Genomic DNA, 19,846 nt, shown 5'->3' with positions numbered 1-19,846 from the left:
AGAAAAATAGGGGAATATTTTTATCGTGGATTCAATTGAGTAGGTATATCTGCAAGAAGCTCGGTTCTTTCTGGAATGCTGCGGTTTTTTCTATAGAGACTGATTCAAAAAGTCTTCAGAATTGTTGTGGAAAGTTGCGCAGTGCGCTGTTTAATCTCGAATGACAATTGATTCTACCTAAGATTATTCTCGTATACCTACTCTTTAATTATCATCGAACAACTTCAAAATACCGTCTTGGGCTTTCGCTTTGTAATTGTATTAATCTCCGCTTAGATACAGTGAAATTGATCCGAGACGTTTTGTACAACCCTAACGCGACGAACTCGTTGCTCCAAAAGGTCAGACTTGCGCGACAACATCGACGTAACGATTCTTTTTTTTTCAACACCAACACCAATATATGTAGGTACCTAATTAATAAACGATAACGATCGATGGAATTGCAGTAATCGAAGGCTTTTATACAAGCAATTTATTCATTCGACCGTGGTCAAGATGAATTCCAAAGCGGTACCATAAGCACCAACGCCTACGTACGTTATCGAGATCGCATTACGATTGATTGTTGACAGACTCGATTATCAATTAAACCGAGTCGAAATCGCGATAGTGTTTGATTAATTGCTGATGAAACCAACCCAGATTTCTATAACCACGAAGCCGGAAGCTGTGGTAATCGCTTTAAAAGACTTAGTTACTCGGGGTGTGAGGGTGAGTTGGTGTTTAATTGAAACACACAACATATAAGGCCCTATATTTAAAAGGCTCAGAATACTGGAAGGAAAATAGGTACGTTAAATGTCTATCTAATAATATGTACATGTATACGATATCAACGCAGCTAGGAATTTATTAGCTTATACCACCAGCATCGCGGCGATTTCAACGAGGAAATTTGACGTGTGAAGAGTGACATTTTATACCACAGTCGGGGGGTCGAGTCGCTAGTCGGTCGCCGCGTCGTCGTCGATTTAGAAACCTTTATAAATACGCTAGGATGATTGAGGCGGCCGCGTCGTCAGCGTCAATATACTCGCGACTATATTTTGTAATTAGAAGTGTGTAGGTATACCTCGTACGTATACCTAATAGTATAGAATATTATATCGCAAATGCGGAAAGAGCGCAGCGAGCCAGAGTGAAGTATCACATGTCTAAATTATTAAGTTGATTGTGGCACTATATATACCTGAAGCCATCGAATGTATTACGAATCCTTATCGGTGCTAATCATATCGTATACTCGCGCCGCGGCGGATATAGTGCCTACGATCTTTATTACCGAAAGATTATTATTATGAAAGAAAAAAAAGAGATTTTTTTCGTCGTGTTGTTTTATCATAGGTAATCATTTCTGCCGACTCGAAAGAATGCCAGTAATCCGGCATCACGATCATCGGATACAGTTGAGAACGAGCCTCTCAAACCCAAACATAACGGAAGGGTTGAAATACACTGAATGGTGTGCTGATTGCCAGAATTAGTTCAAATTCACACCATTTAAATTGAAAAATTCTTGGGGACATACGAGTATTTCTGTAAAAAATCAACCAACTCTCTCGTTTTCGAGCTTTTAGCGCATTTTGTAGGATTTGTCAAACATCTTCAATTCAATTGATAATTTTAAAAAAATTGAGAAAAATGTTTGAAAATTTGGTAAATTTTACTGATACTATTCTATAGACACTGGACCTGCGTATAAGACAACCATACTGGCAGCCATCTTGGCAAAATATCCTGGAGTAACACCAATTTATCCCGCTGGGTGCTCTTGGCTGCGCTGTTGTCGAATTCTTGAAGAAAATACATGCAAAATACATCGCAGCCAAGAGCATCCAGCGGGAGAAATTAGCACTACACAAAATATCACTACCGTCCCTTTTCCCCGTTGCCTGCAGATTGAAGTACAGCGCAGCCAAGAACACCCAGTGGGATAAATTGGCGTTACTCAATTTTTCTTTACCATTTCAGTTCCCCTCGGCCTGCAGTTGGTTGTCTTATTCCGCAGGTCCACTGTCTATAACTGATACCCAACTTGAGATTGGAAGTGGAAACTCTTTGAAGCTGAAATTTTTTCAGGATGACTTAATACTCTAAATTATAAGTAAGTACATAATATATTTATGTAGGTATTGTAGAGTAAAACCAAACTCAGTGCAAAATCAAGCACTTTCCCTATTGAGAAAAATTGTGCGTACAACATGCTGAAATGCATGCTTTATTGCATATCACACGCATTCGTGAATTTGGACTTTTTCAAAAAATCGCATGCTATTCAGCCAGTGAATAGTATGCTTGAAAGTAAACCAAAAGTATGTACAAAAAGTGCGGAAATTTTAGCAGAAAAATTGCTCAAACTCACTGGCAATACTATCTATCGATTAATTGTGAATTTCAAGACATTCTAAATAATTTTTTCAAAAAAGTTGAAAATTTTTTTTTTTAATTTCTGGCCCGTGCGGGGATCGATCCCAGGTTCTTGCGATGTGTGGCCGCTCAACTCACTAGGCCACCTCACAGCTTAATAGATTAGAGGTTATTTTTGCATAAATGTTATCAATTTTTGGACTTAGAAAAATTATTACTCACTGGTGCATTTTAGAAAATATGGTACTTGGTTGCTAGATTGCTTCTGTTTAGCATGTGAAAATGTACATTTTTAACGCGATAATGCACGCTTTTACACCAGTCCAAAATCACACACTGTTATGCATGCTTTTCGGCATAATTTTGTCAATAGGGTTAACTCTTCTCAGGAGCTTTTTGTACAGTCCAATAACCAAGCTATTTGAAGAGACTGGAATACTCCGTCTATCGCAGAGAAGAGATCACTCAGATCAGCTTATGCTAAAGTGGTACCTGAAAGTTGAAAATTCTCCAAATCATATATCCTAATTTCTACAAAATGTTTTACTCTCCACTCAAAGAAAAGTATACTCCTTATTGCTCCATTGGCTGTCATTGTATAGATTTGCACACGTAGATCATAATGACACAAATGCCATAAAATATCAAGTGCAGCAAATGAAGCTTTGTTTAATACAAAAAGCACATCATACAGGAAAAGTAGGAGAGAAGAAGTAGTGCTATCCAGATTATGAATTGGGCATACTCCTTACACTCATTCTGCACTTTTCAAAAACAAGCAACTAGGACAATGTGACCCTTGTGGAGTTCCAATCACTATCATGCACTTGATAAATCATCATTTAATATTTTTAAATAAAATAATGATGATTTCAAAATATTGCTGCCAAAAACTTCAATAAATTCTCGAGAAAAAAACTCATGATTATTTTTCAATTCACTGATAAGTACATACAACGTTTAAAATTTTTACTATCGAGGCAATTTTTCACAAACAGTGTACCTATTACCTAGTCCTATTTACTTAACTCTTGAAATTAATATTCAAAAACTTGTTCATTTTCAAAGTTTAATTCATCTCTTGTCCCGGGACTCAAAATGAATTGCTACCACTTTCGAGCTGATCCAAAGTTACCAACAAAAGTTGGCTTTCTTTCAGCGAACTGGAAATATTTCAGGAAGCACAAGCACTTGCAGTAAACTTCAGCTGCTCCAAAATTTAATGATATTGTAATTTTGACATTTTGAGTCGATTAAAACAGGAGAATCGCCTATTCGAGCTATCATGTCTATTGCAGCGTTCTCTCAATTTGCAGGGAAAAAATCAAATTGGGTGGACAGCTGTAGATCAGCTCAAAATAACAAAATTAGTTGCAATTGATACGCCGGGGGGGGGGAATCTACTTTAGAAATGAAAAATTTGCAATTACATGAATTTATTTATAAAGATTTCCTCTTTTTGCTTTCATTTTTTTGAAAATTCACTAAAAATTGAATAATCAACTTCGATTGTTTAAAAAATTAGGATTCAACTTCCAGGTTGAATTTTAGCTCAATCCAAATGGAAAAATTCTTGCGAACAAGATTAGGTCATTGACATGAATCATAGAATTCATCAGTAAAACCAGTGAAGTAATTCAATTGTGGGATGAGTCATTTCTAGAGTGTCTACCAGTGAAAATAGATCGCGAAAGTTCCAAAAAAGTCGCGATTTTTACCAAAATGAAAAATCACCAAAAATTCGCTAAAAATTGTCTTGACTTTAAATTTTAAAACTCATCTTATTATTATTCAATGGTAACATTGTATGTTGTTCAGTTGCAGTAGTTGCAGTAATAAACGGTAATAAAAAAAAGTCGCGAAAAGTCGCGATTTGTGAATACTGAATATCAAATTTTAGTGGACACTCCGATTTTGTTATGATCACTTATGGAATAATGATGAATATGTAGAATGAAAACCATAAATTTATCAATCATTGTATTTTGACCATTTTGTTAAAGAATTCACAAAAATCCACCTTCAATGACCAATTAATCAGTGGAAATCTTAATATTTGAGTTTAGAGTATATCACATATACTTGAAGGATCTCATTCAATTACCAACTAGAACCATTAAGGAAACTCGTTTTTCTGAAACAAAAAATGATCAGGTTGGTTGAAAAAATCAAATATCTACTTCTACATTTGGACTACAGGTGATTCCTCCGTGACCCTTCACAATCCACATGAATCATTCATCGAGCCTTTATTCTTGTCCACGCAAACATTCTCGTACAGCGCATATAGGTATACATGTCCAGCATCATAAAGCAAATCATCACCCACAACTGATGCTGCAAATCAGTTCGCATTTTGTCATCGTATTCTTAGCATTTATAATTTAAAGATTACTCGCTAATTAAACCTATTACACGCACCGCACCGTATTACAGACGACGACCTAATTACCATAGAGACCGCGCAATCCTATATTCGCAATCCCAATCCGCACACGTAATAAGTAAAGCGAACTCGTTCGTCCATTTTTAGTACTTACATTCGGTTTCGGCGAGTAATTAAATTTAAAATAATCGCATTAGCACCGCCGACATATATATCTATAAGACTATAAGACTATGGCGCGCAGCTGCATGGCCGTGTGTATCCGCAAAACCCGACAACAAAAGTTTCACAACCTTTATATCAATGAAATCGAAAAACATTTTAACCAGCTTTTTGGAGCAAGCCCAATAAACGGTTTGAAATATTAAAAGGGCGTATTAATAGAAATATACTCGAGAAGTGATGTGTTTTTTTCTCTCTTAAGCGAGTTCCTCCGCCTCATCCATAGGTAGATAAATGAAAAGGTAACAAGGTAGGGCGGAATTAAAAAAGTCGCGAATTCGAAACGCGCGCGCCACATCCTCCTTGGTTATATTAGCTTATGAATTAATATTTTTCTTTTTTTCACTTTGTAACTTTTTTATCAATCGAAGATGGATGAATGGATTCGGTCCAAGGTAGGCAGGTGAGACTTGTCACCTGACGACCATCGTTCTTTTTTTCCTACGTTCGGATACCGCTTATACAATATTGAATCATTCCCAAGACGAATAGTATATTTATATTTAGTTGTAATTTTGGCAGACGACGGTATTTTATATATGTTTCTATCTTGTGATGTACGATGCCTTACCTTACCTATGTAGAATGAGTAAGTATACGTAAACTGCACACTCACACTGACAACGTACAAATAAATTGTTCTATTATCTGTTATTTTTTTTCCACTCGTCTCTCAGTTCATCTGATTTGTGTTGAACAAATGTGTGAGATCTCTTTGGCGGAACTCGAATCGTTAATTAGAAATTAGTAAGTAAAAGTCGAACAATATGGCACCTTATGTTTATTCAGCTCGACAGTTTACCTATACTACAATGTCCTATAGGTAAGATGTACTTATTCAGATATTCACTTCTGTCACAACCAACAGATGAATTGTTTACATGGCGAAAGTTCTCGATAGAAGATGAGCACTCTGTCGACGATATATTGTCGATTGATGGCGAATTAATCGTCTACTAAGAGACGTTGACTGCAACAGGTATCATCATCAGGTAGGTATATGCAACACCATGCCCACCATTTCGTCTACAGTAGGTATGCCCCTTCAAATCTCTATGCATAGATAAATGTATTATCTATCATGGTAAAAATGATTAGCGTGTCTTATACTATCTTTATTTACTCCCGAGGTCAACAAGCTTTAATAGCCGTGACCCTCCACGATACACCATCTCATCGTCGCCGCTTGTTTGGCTACCACTTCCATGCACACTCGACTAGGTCGCATCATCCGAATGGCGCTAACATTTACAAAGTCTCACCAGTGGTCGATATTTACTCCCCGAAGGAGGGGCTAATTGCCTCTTGCACAAGTAGTATATTGAAAAAGAAAAATCCACGCATATTCTAATCTACATAAATGTGTATATTCTGACATTCACAAGTATCCTAATCTTCCAACCAATGGGTTCATCGTACACTAAAGAGAATTTTTCCTACATCATGCTTTTATCCTTGATTTGGACGGTGATCTTTCAAGGTCGTGTAATTCAATTCAATACTGTATCATCTTTTCTCTCTATAGATATTTTCGCGATAAAAATCAACTTCTACTGAATTATAATTAGCTGAATGTTTACCATTACAAAACGATTTGATTTTTCTTATCATATTTATTTCGTGTCTTGTTTATCAAACACACAGGGCACATTATCATAATCTCATTTACTTAATTCCAAAAATCTTCTCATCTCAAAAGATGAATAAAATGCTCAATTCTCAAGCGATGGAACTACATACTTAATTACTTACCATGGATTTCTGTTCCTTGTTGTATCGATAAAAATATAATTAGGTTAGGTATCTGAGAATCTTATAATCTGACAATTTTCTGTACTTTTTGGAATTAATTCACAATAAAACGATCATTTCTGTAGAAATAATAATAATCTTTGAACTCCTGAAATGAACTCGGATCCAAAGAGGATTATTGAATTGAATAGATAGATCTAAATATGATATACTTCGTTTTTGAATGTTTGAATGTTTCTATGTATTAGGCCAGGTACGAAAAAGGGAAAAAATTATAATATGATAACATGAACGAACGATCTTCGCCCTGGTATCATTTGATGTGAATTTTACCAATGAACAAAAAAAACATCATTAATGCAGATAAAATTATTGAAAAGTGAAGTTGGACCTAACATCTAACAAAAAATAGGTTAGATCTAACCTACACATCAATATATCAAACTAGGTACATAAAAGAGCAAAACTTGTACAAGAATAACCTACCTACTTGAAAGAAAAACAGAATTTATATTGCAGAAGTTAATACAAAAAGTAATTAATCACAACTCCGATACCATGGTTTATCAATTGATTGAAAATTTTGACCATTGACACCGAACACCGAACATCAAACTATTCCAATTAATCGCCTCATTTAATTAACGAGATTAATTAATCATTAGATAAGCCTCTCAAATATACATGTAGATACTCGTATTATGAATCTAATCTGTAGCAATTCGATCCATCATTTGTTTCTTTTATCATTTCGGATTAATCGTTTCATCGACAGCTATTATAAGAGTATACATTAGGACTACGATATTCGTTCAACACATTGCCTATTTTCAAATGATAGATAACCAATAAGAAATTGACTCATTAAATGAAATTTCCCATTGATAAGCTACTCTGCAGTGTACGGTTTCTTATCAGCAAATTGTGATAATTCTCGTACCAGTAGGTATAGATTCGCTATTTTTCTTGCATCCTGATTCCTGAAAATAGCCCGATGGTAAAAGCATTGCAATAATGCACGTGATGTATAGATCTGCGATTTTAGTGTCGAATTGTATCGTGCAAGGCATGCCAAATTTGAAGCTTACATCCCTTCTTTTTTTTATTCTTCTAGATGTCTTGAATTTTCGATCTAAAATTCATGTTTCATTTTAATGAGCTTTGTCCAACAGCTGCTAACTATATTTTTATTTCTATTCTCTTATCATCTCGAATTGAAATAAAACATTTTCTCAGCAACATTTTCAAAAAAAAAAAAATCAAAATCACAAGGGTTAAAAGATCCGATCTTATGATTTCTTCTTCAATACATATCTACTACTATAGAATAGATCATTCCGAAAACCATACTCTTTGAAAACCCATACCTCTCGTCCAAGGGCACCTCAGGAGGTAAAATTTTTTCTGAATACTACTTCAACTCAAAATAAAGGTTTCTACTGACTATGGTCAAAATCCTGCAACATTTTTTTTCTCGATCCACCCCTAAATTTTGTTTGCCAATTTCAAAAATTCAAAATCAACATTGGGTATACATTTTATTTAAAAAAAAAAAAAAAAAAAAATACACCACTCTTTGAAAATCACCTCAAAGAGTAGATATAAGAAAGAGTGATTTTCGCGAAGTTAAATCTCGCTAAAAATCTTTTTTCGCTGAATGAAGAAATATTTTTCGTAAAGTGAAAATGTCGCTCGTTAGGAAACAAATTAACGCAAAGAAAGACAAATGTTTAAAAAGACAAATAGCAACACGAAAAGCCATAAAAATCAGATTAAAATTAATTAATTGTCAAAACATCGAAAGAAATTAAATTTTACAAAGTGTAACAAAAAAATAAACACGCCGCCGTTATAGCTATACCATCGTTGTAGAGGAATTTTCTTCACTTTCTTGATTAAAAGCCAATTCTCGAGAGAAAAAAACTAATGTACTTTTAATGAAAGTACATACAAAGATGAGTATTTTTTTTGTCGATGGTTTGCATTCATACATAACGATGATTTCCGGTAATGCAGAGATAATTAAGCCTACATAGCCTATATAACTTAATAAGTATATCTTCACGTGCTAAAATGGGTTGATTTTTTTAGCACCATTACCGCTCTTTTACATATATGATATTCTCGTTAAAATATTGTAAAATGATTTACATTTAACGCGAAAATTAAATTGTTCTAAACGCCGTATGGTATGGCGAAAGAAAAAGAAATAATAATGTCAGATGTGGAGACCTTGACTTGAAGACTTTTAGGGGCTTTTGATTTACGACTATAGGGAATAATTAAGCCGTTGAATATTACGTTATTAATTTCTAGTACGACTGTGTAGTTGTGTTGTGCCGCTCTAGACGATTATAATTTTATTATTTTATTTATTGTTCACGAATGTCGCCCGAGTTTTTCGTCGTAATGTGGTTGCATTTATAGATGAATAAAAACACGCGATACGAGCCATTTAGTAGAATTTGTTTGATCCACCATCGCGTTTTGTAACTATTATTTACCATTTCACCCTGTGTGCGCGAAACTGTATAAGTATGACTATAGGTAATGTATATGCATAGGTAGGAAATAGGCATACAACACCAAAAGGAAACAACCAATTGGTTTGAGGCCAAAAGCAACATTCGTGTAGCGAAAAAACACGTGCTATCTTCGCATATAAGTACTTACTCGTACTCGTATTTATCTACTGATGAAAAAAAAAGAAAGAAAACCTCTGTTTGTTGATCGAATTTTCTTTCGAAGGATTTTTACCTTTTATTGAGTGATGGACTTTGGTGACTTATGGTTCAAGAAACTCAAAATCAAATTTCAGAAATAAACACTAAAATTGCTCTCCTCTTCAGTTCTTCACGAAAAAAGCTTAAAAACTGGAATTCGTGTCAGTATAGAAAATCATTTCAGAATTCAAAATTTTTAAGCAAATAAGTGAAATGAAAACCAGTTCAAGTACTTTTTTTTGGTGAGGGAGTGAGCATTGAAGATGCCTAACACCCATATCATGTTAGATGTTGATAAGCCTCCGAAAAAATAACTAAAAATACGAAATTTTTTAGAAAAATGGTTGCATTTTCTCTAATACTTACAAGAGATAAATTGAGAATCAAATAAATGGAAATTGAAGATTTTATTCATGTACCTACCTTGAAGTATACCTATATGGCATTCTATTTTCTTTTAAATTTATTGTTGTCAATTCTTCTAACCGACTGTGTATTTTGCTTTTTTGTTTCAGGTGAGTACAAATTTTTGCCATACTTAGAACTAAAGACAACGTGATATCAAGTGAGTCGATTGTTCATGATTCATTTAAGAATCTATCATTAATTTCTGAATTGAAATACTAGTACAATCATTCAAATTACTTAAAGAATATATAACCTCATATTCTCTTCAAATTAGACTTTTGGATTTGAATATCTTGGATCAGAAAAAAAATATCTTGAAAAACAAAGCAAATATTGTTTTTTGCGAAGTTCTATTTTTTTTTTTTTAACCTAAAACAAGAGAGGTATCTGAATTACATCTCGAAAAAACACTGTGCAAAAATATTGACCTAATCAGCTGAAATTCAAAGTCTTTGATTCTTTTTTTTTTGAATTTTGAGAAATCTTCAGAAATCGAATGTGCAGTGTGCAGGTGTGCACTCAAGATAAAAGGATAGAAATCTTATACTTACAATTGAACTAGAAGCTGAAATTTAACACGCATGCTCCTAATGTAATCACAATGTTCTTTCTAAATCGATCCAAAGAAATTCTTTTGAGCAATTCTGGAGTCTCTAATATGACGAATTTTTGGTAAATTAGGTAGGTACAAAGGTACGATGAAAGGTATGCATCTACTTTCGAAAATCACTGCGTACTGCTCTTGATCCTAAAGTGAATCACGAGGAGTTTTTTAAGAAGTGATGGAAATTGGGACGGGGGAGGGGGTGGTGAACCCCGACCCTTTGAAACAATTATGATTTTAATTATATGAAGATTATATTTTTCTGATCTGTTTTTCGTCGTGATGTGTTGGTTTCATTTTTCAATTAGAATTTCAATCATTTATCTCATATTGGAAGGCTGATTTTGAAAACGTTGAATTTTTATAGGTTGGAAACGCCCAGATCACAAATATTATGTACGTACATAGGTAGATAATAATAACACATTTGACGATCAAAAATCCATTTTTACAAAATTTGTAGGTATCATACACCACAATAGTAAGCTATTATTCAAATGTGTCAGTTTTGATTTATTACTTCACGACATGAATACAAACGTGTGTCGCTCGCTCGCGATTTTTCTTGTCCCTTTAACAAACTACAGCAAAGATATACGACGACAACGAAAACCAAAAGAGTTTTTATTCAACGCAATTACGACGATATACTCGTACTTATGTTATGTACCTGTGAACCGTGTTATTTTAATTTTCATTCGAACGTAGTATTTGGCCAACTTTTGTTGTTTTGTTAGATTCACCATGTTTTTTGTAACAATATCTAACGAAAATATAAAGCGACAAAATAACAAATGAATGCATCTCTCTCGACGTATCCGAGTCTTTCGTTATTTCGTCGTGGTTGTTTTTAATAATTAAAGCTTATACTGCTTAGTTAATTCGCCATTCATCCTCTTACCGATCCATGTTCATGTCGCCAAATAACGACGAATTTTTTCCCAAATTTTACTTCGAGTTTTAAAAATACGCATCTGTGCTCGAATTTAATTTAAAAGAGTTTAATGCGATGCGATGCACGAAGCGAAACCAACGTAACCATCGATGAGTTCAAACACGAGTTGGATTATCACCGATGAAATCTTAAATTATGATACTGTTGATGCCAAAATTTAACGATCAAGTTAATGATGCGAACAAATACTAGAAAATTAGGCGGTTTCTTAGAAATTATTCAGCTTTGAAAAGTTTTTCTTCTTTATTTTTGTTTCTATTGTCTGTGGATTCGTGCAATATCTACCCCAGGAAGGAAGAACCTGTGTGCTTAGAAGTCTGCTACCTATACTATAAGGTCAAGGTTTACTTTCATTTGATGCTCTACAAAATTCACTCCGTCTCCATCATGGCACAAGGTGCAGGATTTGTGCGTATTTGCATCATTTTGGCTCGTGTCTAAATAGAAAAGCAGTTCTTTTATTGTGTATACATCAATTGTGTAATGAATGGGGTTTTTCGCAGATTTGGTCCAGCAATTCAATAGAGACACGACTTTTTTTTTCTACTGCAGACACAACACTCCAAATGATAGATCAGAGTGTTCTTTTCTGTTTCAATAGCGGAATCTACCTCGTACTTTTGTTTTGGATTTGTAAAGTCTTGTACGATTTTTTGATGGATGGACGGTGGGCCTCTCGTTTTATATAAGAATGAAATTCTCGGAATTAGAAATTGTCCGAGTTTTTTTTCTTGATAAAACGAGTATTCTTTTTATTTCGAACGAATTCGCCTTTAAAAGGTATTTTCAATGTATCAATTGTGCAGAAAGTAGACACTAATAGACTTCGAGAGAGCAAAAAAAATGTTGAATTATTGGCATGTTGGGTGAGAAAAAATCAACGAGATTTTGTGCGCAAACGAGACAAAAATAGAAATAGGTAGGTACTCAAGTAGGTAGGTATTATTTTGCCTAGTTTGTGTAGGGTTAGGCATTTTTAAAATTTTTAAACGTGCCTAATCAATTTCGTGATTTTTTGATACCCTATAGATTGTTGTCATTATACTTTTGTTTAATGCATCTATAGATACCTCCTAGCTTTATTTAGACATTCATTCATTTTTTATCGAATTTTAATCGATCGCTACAAAATTTATTATTGATAGTTACTCACGACAAAAACTATTTCTAACAAAATGGAAATGGATCAATAGATACAATTAATTGGACGTGTCTAAGTACTTGTGAATGTATTTAGCCTACAACTTCTAAAAAATGGAATCAAGTAAAAAGAATAACAAATGTAGACTTTTTCTCAAAATCCTGGAATCGCAATAAAAGACTGTGTATACTGTATAATCAGCTTCAGCAGCAACAGCAACGTCATGAGTTTACATTGTATGAATGAATTGAGACTGAAGAATCGTGAATCTTACATGATGAGTTGAATTTTACAGAATTTTCGTCAGAAAAGTCCAGTAATTTTTGTTTGAAAAATCTCAAAAACAGAATCACCTGTAGAAAAACTGACTAGGTAAATTATAAATCTTGCTCATTTTTTATAAAAGGATGATGATCAGGATCCAGGATGGCTCGTTTGATGATTTTTTTTGGAAAATTGGGGCAGTGATTCGAAGGAGTTAAAGGGGATCATAACAGACTGCGAGAAAAATTTTATATCTCGACTTGAACCATATCACTTTTTTTATCGGTATTTCAAATTTTAAAATTGACTTGAACAAAATTTTCAATTTTTTTTTAATAAACATCTTTTGATGATAATGAATCTATATAACCATCATTTAAACCAAACAAAAATTCTCAGTTTTTTTTTTGGGGGGGGGGGGTGGTAGGAATGTTTTGAAGATGATTTTAAGCTTGTGAATTTTCACGTGTTTTAAATGCATTAAAAAATTAAAAATTTACCAAAATTTGAGCTTCATTGGAATTTTATTTTTTGCTACGAACTTTGATTTAAATATACTTATGTAAGGCGTAAGGCTCAAAAGACTTGTATCAAAAATTTAAAATCAAATTGAAAAACATTCTTTTTGAGCATTGTTATCAATTTCAAACTTAGAAACCCCAAGAAAAGTGATGATTCAAATTACGAACTCAAAATTTCTCTCATAATCGTTTGAGGTCCTCCCCAACTTTTTTTTGGGCTTCCTCTAATTTTCCAAAGAAGAAGTAGAAGAAGACCTACTTCAAAGTTCAATTTGAAGACCTATAAAGCAGAACCCAAAAAATTTTCAGCTGATCAAACAAAAAATTAAGGGTCTTTTCTCTTACTTGAGGATTTAAATTCTCCAAAATAACTATACGAGTTTATAAAAACTCCATGATTTGGTAAAGAAAATTAAATCACCAGTTATCATTCTGGAAAACTCATTTTTTATGTGATTTAAATTCAATCACATTCAAGGGCTCAATTTTGAGATCATTGGTAAAATAGTATTTTTGAAGTACAATTTTTTTTCAAAACAATGTCCTAAAAAGCCAAGATGATTAGTCAGCTACAATTCTAAAAATCTTCTTTCTAGAAATAGTATTTCGTCTATCAATGGGTTTTGGGCATAACTTTCGACATGAGTGAAAAAAAGTAATTTTTGGGTCAAATTTTGAGAGTTTTCTTTCTAAACAATAAGTACCTACCTATTCAAACTACTAACACATTTTTTAGGGTATGGCCTCTGTCAACATGAGTAAAGAATGTGTATTTTTTAGATCACAATTTTTTTAATTTAAAAAAAGCCTTAAGATTTTGAAATGTGCGATTGGGAAACTTTTTTCTATATGCCTTAGGAGCTTGGTACTCGTTTGAGTTGCAACTAACTAAACGGTAAACACCTTCTGAAGAGAAATCACTGAAAGAATATTGAATGGTGCGCACATTTCTTATTCTTCAGGCGCCTAACTTCTGTCTATACATACACCACAGGACATTTTAATTCGAAGAAAAAAAAACTAGATCATAATAATCCACCAAAATGGCTCCAATACACAAAGAAACATATTGACGACTGTCGTCTGATCTTGATAAATTCAAATTGTATTAATGATAATGAGCAAGTTGACGAATCACGTTTCAATGGTTCTATTTAGATCTTTAAAAGTTCCAACAGGGTAATTAGGGTACGAGTACTAAAAGGGGGTGGGGTAAAATCAGTGGCCCGTCATGTTTGTTACCTGACATTGTTCACCTAGGTACAACTGAACTTTTGATAGATAAGCTATGATTTTCTATAAATTTTCGCCAAAAACTGAGTAATCGGGTAAACAACATGGCGGCCACTGATTTTACCTTCTCTTACAGTACCTTATGGGTAAGTTAGGTGAATCAGTTGCTTAATTTTTATATAAGGCAAAAAGTATTATCTTTATGAACCCAAATTTTTCAATTGTAAACTTGTGTCCGAAGTCATCCTTATAATACGCGTTAAGTAATAGGTACGATAGAAAATGACTTTAAGGAAACTCATAAGACAATGGTTTGACTAAACATATAGGTTCGAAACTTGGAACACACAGCGATAATTCACTTCACGGAAATATCACTCGATAACGGACGTCTCACAGTCTATAAAGAAGACGACGGCTGCGAGTCCTATACATTTAATGTATCTTTAAGCCTCATACTACATATAAGACTACTGTGGCGAATAGAAATCATACTAATTTGCAACGCGCGACGGGAAGAAGAGAAGAAGGATACAATAACACACAAAAGACGACCCATCAATCGTTTCCTTTTTATTTGTTCTAGCTATAAGCCTGTTATATCTTTCTAGGTTGAAAATTTGGAAAAAATAGCATCAAAATTTTAAAAACGTTATCTATTACGAAGAAGTCTTATCTCACGATGATAAGGTGTTGGTTCATGGTATGGTCTTAACGAGATGATGAGGGTGGCAAAATTCGCCAAAACATCTTCCGGTACCATTGCTCCGATACTATTCGTGTTTTTGGGTTCATTTCTGTATGCAGAGTAGGTACGTCGATAGAGCGGGGTAAACATTATAAATGAACTAAGACGCCGGGTAATTTTGAATATTGTAGTATATATAAACGAAGTCGAGGAAACGATCACAGACTATGTAGAGAAATACTATTTAGGAATGCAAAACGGCGGATAATTAATGATGCTTTACCGCTCGTGTAAAAAGTACAGTGAAACGAGAGTCAGTATGAGAAGGCCGGAGGGATAGCGAAGGGAAAAAGCGTGTACGTAGAACGTTCGACTGTTTATATGGTACTTTACTCTTCTCCGGTATATAAAGTGTGTACTTGGTAGAGTTAGATACAGCCAACGAGCGAAGAAAACAAAAACGCCGTTTAATGTTTCGCTGTGTTTGCGCGCTTTTCAAAGTGACAGTTGTAATTTCAATAATTCGCCGAGTTATGTGGCCCACTTTCGTACCCTTTTTCGACATTTATCGCGGGAAAACTATAATTAATGGAATTGTTGTCGAAGGCGTTATTGATATTGAGAAGTTTTTAATAAAAGTTGCCGATTCTGCGCTAGCTCACTCGTCGGTGACTCAGCCTTCGAGTAATTGGTAAAGTTTAGCGAAAGCTTGACGCCTTTCATCGTTAAGTACAAGTCGGAATTTTCTTAAACGAGTTCCTCGAGTACACGCCGCCGGATTTTATTAAAACCTTGGCGAGAAAATAAGACAGCCGGCGATACGTCGTTTGAGAAACACTGAATGGTTTATAGTATACACAGATACGTTTGGGTAAGTACTCGAAACAGATTTATAAGTAACTTCGAGTATATTGTATGAAGAATTTGAAAACAAAAAATAATATTTATTGACGCAATTAATCGATTACGCGATTCGTAAATCAAAAGAAAAAAACTAATAAAAAATATCCATCAAATAAATTTAGCCGCGATGTATTTTTAATTGCTGAATTTCCCGCGTCAATCTTTTTTCATGGAAATCATACTTACGTAAAAGCCTTTGTACGTAGGTACCATGGAAAAACATTAGTAGTGCCATCTGAGGTTGTTTGGTAACACTTGTCTGCCTACCTATTTTGTATTTCATTAATCACGGGAACTACATCAGCGGCGGCGGCCTTTGTTTATTAATATCGAGTAGTCCATTTGTAAAATGTCCACGAATGATCAAAGGTTTACGAGAATTAGCGAGGTGTCGAGAAAAGCCACACGAGACACGAGAGCGAGGCGGACAAAAGGCGTCTCGACGCTACGTTAATATTATTAGTAACGGTGTAACAGTTAAATTAGAAACGCTTCTTTCATTTGTTACATTCTTATTGACAAGTTTTCAGAAGTTCTCTTCTTTGCTTCTGTTTTTTTCTCATTGGAGGAACAAGGGTTTCCGTGATGAGTCCGACAAATTTCACCGGTGTAGTTTTATTGCCCAGTGAGATGGTGAAAAGGTGTCATGTAGGTATAACTACGTACTTTGTACTTTTCGAGCACATGTGCTATGGTTCATTCGTATAGCGCATAGCTTATGCAATTAGCGTGGTTTTTTGCTAAGAAACCCAGCATGGTTCAGTTTAGCAATCTAAGTTAGTAGGTACATTAGTGGAAGGTGAAAGAAGGGAGTGAGTATAAAATTTATTTCATGGTTCGAAGTTCATTTTTACTGTTTTTAATAATACGCAGGTAACTGTCGCGGGTACATTCAGATAATACGAAGGATGTGCGAGGAGATAATTTTTTCTACGTTTGAATTTTCCATCTTGCTTTATTCTTTTCAAATCGATGAATGATTCTTGTTATTTTACTGTACGAAACAATTCCAACCACACAAACAGACCTACAGTTTGAAGATTATATAGCCAGATTAAGATACGCGAATCGGATGTCGAGTTTATGCGAGGAAAAATATAAATCCCACGACATCCACATATCTACATAATTATCTAATTTTCAAAGATTAAAAATATTCATTGTTGTTACGAGCAGGCTATGTAGAAAAAATCCAGGCCCTGGGATAAAAATGAAGAACAAGGAATTCATCTCGAATAATGAAACTGGGGCGATATTTTGAAATAAAGTGATCCAATTTTGGTCATCACTGTCAATCTTAAAATCTCGAAAATTTTGACATTATTTTTAGCTATTTTTTCGATTTTTTTGAAATTGGCAATTGTGATCAAAAAGTTGGCAAAAATATTCTTCCAGCTTTGAAAATAATATCTTTCGATGTTTTGGCGCAAATAATACGTAGGTAATATTTGGGAACAAAATATTTTCAAAACGCGAAAATTTACCCAAATATACTTAAGCCATTTTTAAATTTTCAAGCGCACAAAAGAACCTCAGAAATTTTGGATTTTAATGACAATCGAAGCCGACACAGAATCTCTGGAACTTTAGGTATATCTTTTGGAACTGGACCAAGTTTTCCAAAATAGGTTAGATGCCTTTAGATGCCCCTCCGAAGCTGAATTTCATCTTCAAATGAAGGTCGTCTCTCTAAATTTGGTCAAAACTCTCCAACTTTTTTTTGCAATTCTGTAAGCTACTTTGAGCAACAACAAATCGTTTAGAATTTGGTCATTTGCAATCAAATTCAAAATTTTTAGTATCATTTCATGAAATTATACTCGCCTAAATTTTCTACTGAACTTTCCTTTGAATTAGAACCGCTGAAGCACTCTTTATGTTTTAATTATAGATAACGAAGCAGAAATTTTTCTAGTTTAGAACTTTGAGAAAAAATAGAAAATCTTCATGATAAAAAAAACTAGAAAAATCTGTTCAAAAATCATTCAAAAATTAAAAGTTGTCCCAAAATTAAATTGATTTAATTTCAAAAAAAAGCTTCGTTAAATTATTTTATGATAATTATTACATATTTTAAAGGCTAAATTTGTTTTTGAATTTTTAAAAATTTTGAAAATTCAAAGCAATTTTTGTACAGATTTTACACTTTTTTTATTGCATAACATACTTTTTTTTTCAAACGAAATGAACTAGTGTGAATAATAGCTTCACTTCAGCCTCCCTCGTAACTCGAAAATTTCCAGATTTCGACCATTCTGAAGCTTCTAGCGAGTTTTCAATTTTCAGTAGAAATTTCAAATTGCTTCGGAAGGGCTAAAAATAGACGTAAGCTCCTACAACACTTGTTTGACAGCTTTAAGTGGGTAACTGGGTAGTGGGTACCACAAAATTTCAGAAGTGTTAGTTTAGCAGTACATAATTTTTTAATCAACGTGTAAATCCCAGAAAAAAAATCAAAAAAATCTGGAACTTTGCATTTTTTAGCCCTTCCACAGAAAATTAAAATCTTTAGAGAAAATTGAAAACTTATTGGTGGGTACAGAAAGGCGCTAAACTGATAACTTTCGAACATTTATTTTTGTTCCTAACCTAAAAAAAAAGTTAATGAAGAAATTGAAAAATCGTCAAATAGCAAATTTTTTGAATTTTAAAACTTTCACGAATCCAATAATCCAAAAATGAACTTTAGCACTTGAAACTTTGGTCACGAGGATCTTAGGATATGCTTTTCCAATCCAGCTTGGTTTCGTTCTAATTGATGCATCAGTTCAAAATAAAGTTCCCTTGTCAGAAAAGAAATGAATGACTAATATGGGAGGAGGAGGGAAGGGAGGGTCTACAAAACAAAAATTTGGAGGAAAAAATGTAAAAATGACCTGAAATAATATTTTTTGAATTTGTTTGAGCAAATTGTGGATCGTGGATGTGGTTTTAAAATTTGTTGAGAATAGAAAATAAATTTCAAACTTTTAATGTTGTGTACGCAGACGTATCTCGAACCTAGTTTAATATTGCATCATTATTATTCTATTGCTTGATCGATTAATTTATTCCCAAGTCGAAACACAACATATTTATAAGGTTGATATCTTGTAGTAAAAAGAAACCTACACCGCTCAAACTCTTTCCCTCACCTCTAATTACCAGTTTATTCTTATAAATAGTCGACCATAGTCCAAAATCATCAATTAATTTCATTTTACAGCAGATATGAAGTTTGATCTGCGTCACCTATCGAATCGTCTCTTCCTCATTTTATAAAGTATCTAGTAAGCCGTTACACATCTGTCGAATTTATCGAGTAAGAATAGAAAACAACGAGAAAAAAAATACCAGGTACGATGCTCAATGGCTATACGAACACGCACAAAGCCCGTAAAAAATACCTAATCAATTATCAACCAGGTAGGCTATAATTTCGATTACACCGGCCAGTTTTATATTGTTCGAGTTGCGGTTGGTCAGCAGCGTAATTTTGATAAGACCAGCAGCCACTCGGCGTAGGTATTGTGTACTTACCTTTGAGACGTGCAACTAATAATTTGAATTTCGTTTGTCGCCCTTACGAGTTCCGTATGTGTATCGAAATATGGGTGCATTTTAGTACAAGGATGTACAAGGATAGGTACTCGATGTGTAGTCGATTTACATGCAATATAAAAATGAATATAAATAA

General features: G+C 33.9%; 1 protein-coding gene across 3 annotated transcripts in view; it reads left to right on the top strand.

Moving 5' to 3' along the window:
* The window catches only part of LOC135836616 (protein dead ringer homolog), a 141,207-nt gene that overhangs the window by 26,897 nt on the left and 94,464 nt on the right, over window positions 1–19,846 (top strand). The window contains exon 1 of one of the 3 annotated variants that reach the window (XM_065351562.1): window positions 15,717–16,138. The exons of the other annotated variants lie outside the window; for them this stretch is intronic. Within the exon in view, the coding sequence (XP_065207634.1) occupies window positions 16,109–16,138 (30 nt within the window). The 5' untranslated portion in view covers window positions 15,717–16,108. Of the gene's footprint in view, window positions 1–15,716; window positions 16,139–19,846 lie in introns of those variants that run through there. 3 annotated transcript variants of the gene reach the window in all.

This window comes from Planococcus citri, chromosome 2, assembly GCF_950023065.1.
Source record: "Planococcus citri chromosome 2, ihPlaCitr1.1, whole genome shotgun sequence".
NCBI lineage: Eukaryota > Metazoa > Arthropoda > Insecta > Hemiptera > Pseudococcidae > Planococcus > Planococcus citri.
The sequence above is the reverse complement of the archived record's forward strand: the minus strand, read 5'-3'. Positions and strand labels throughout refer to the sequence as shown.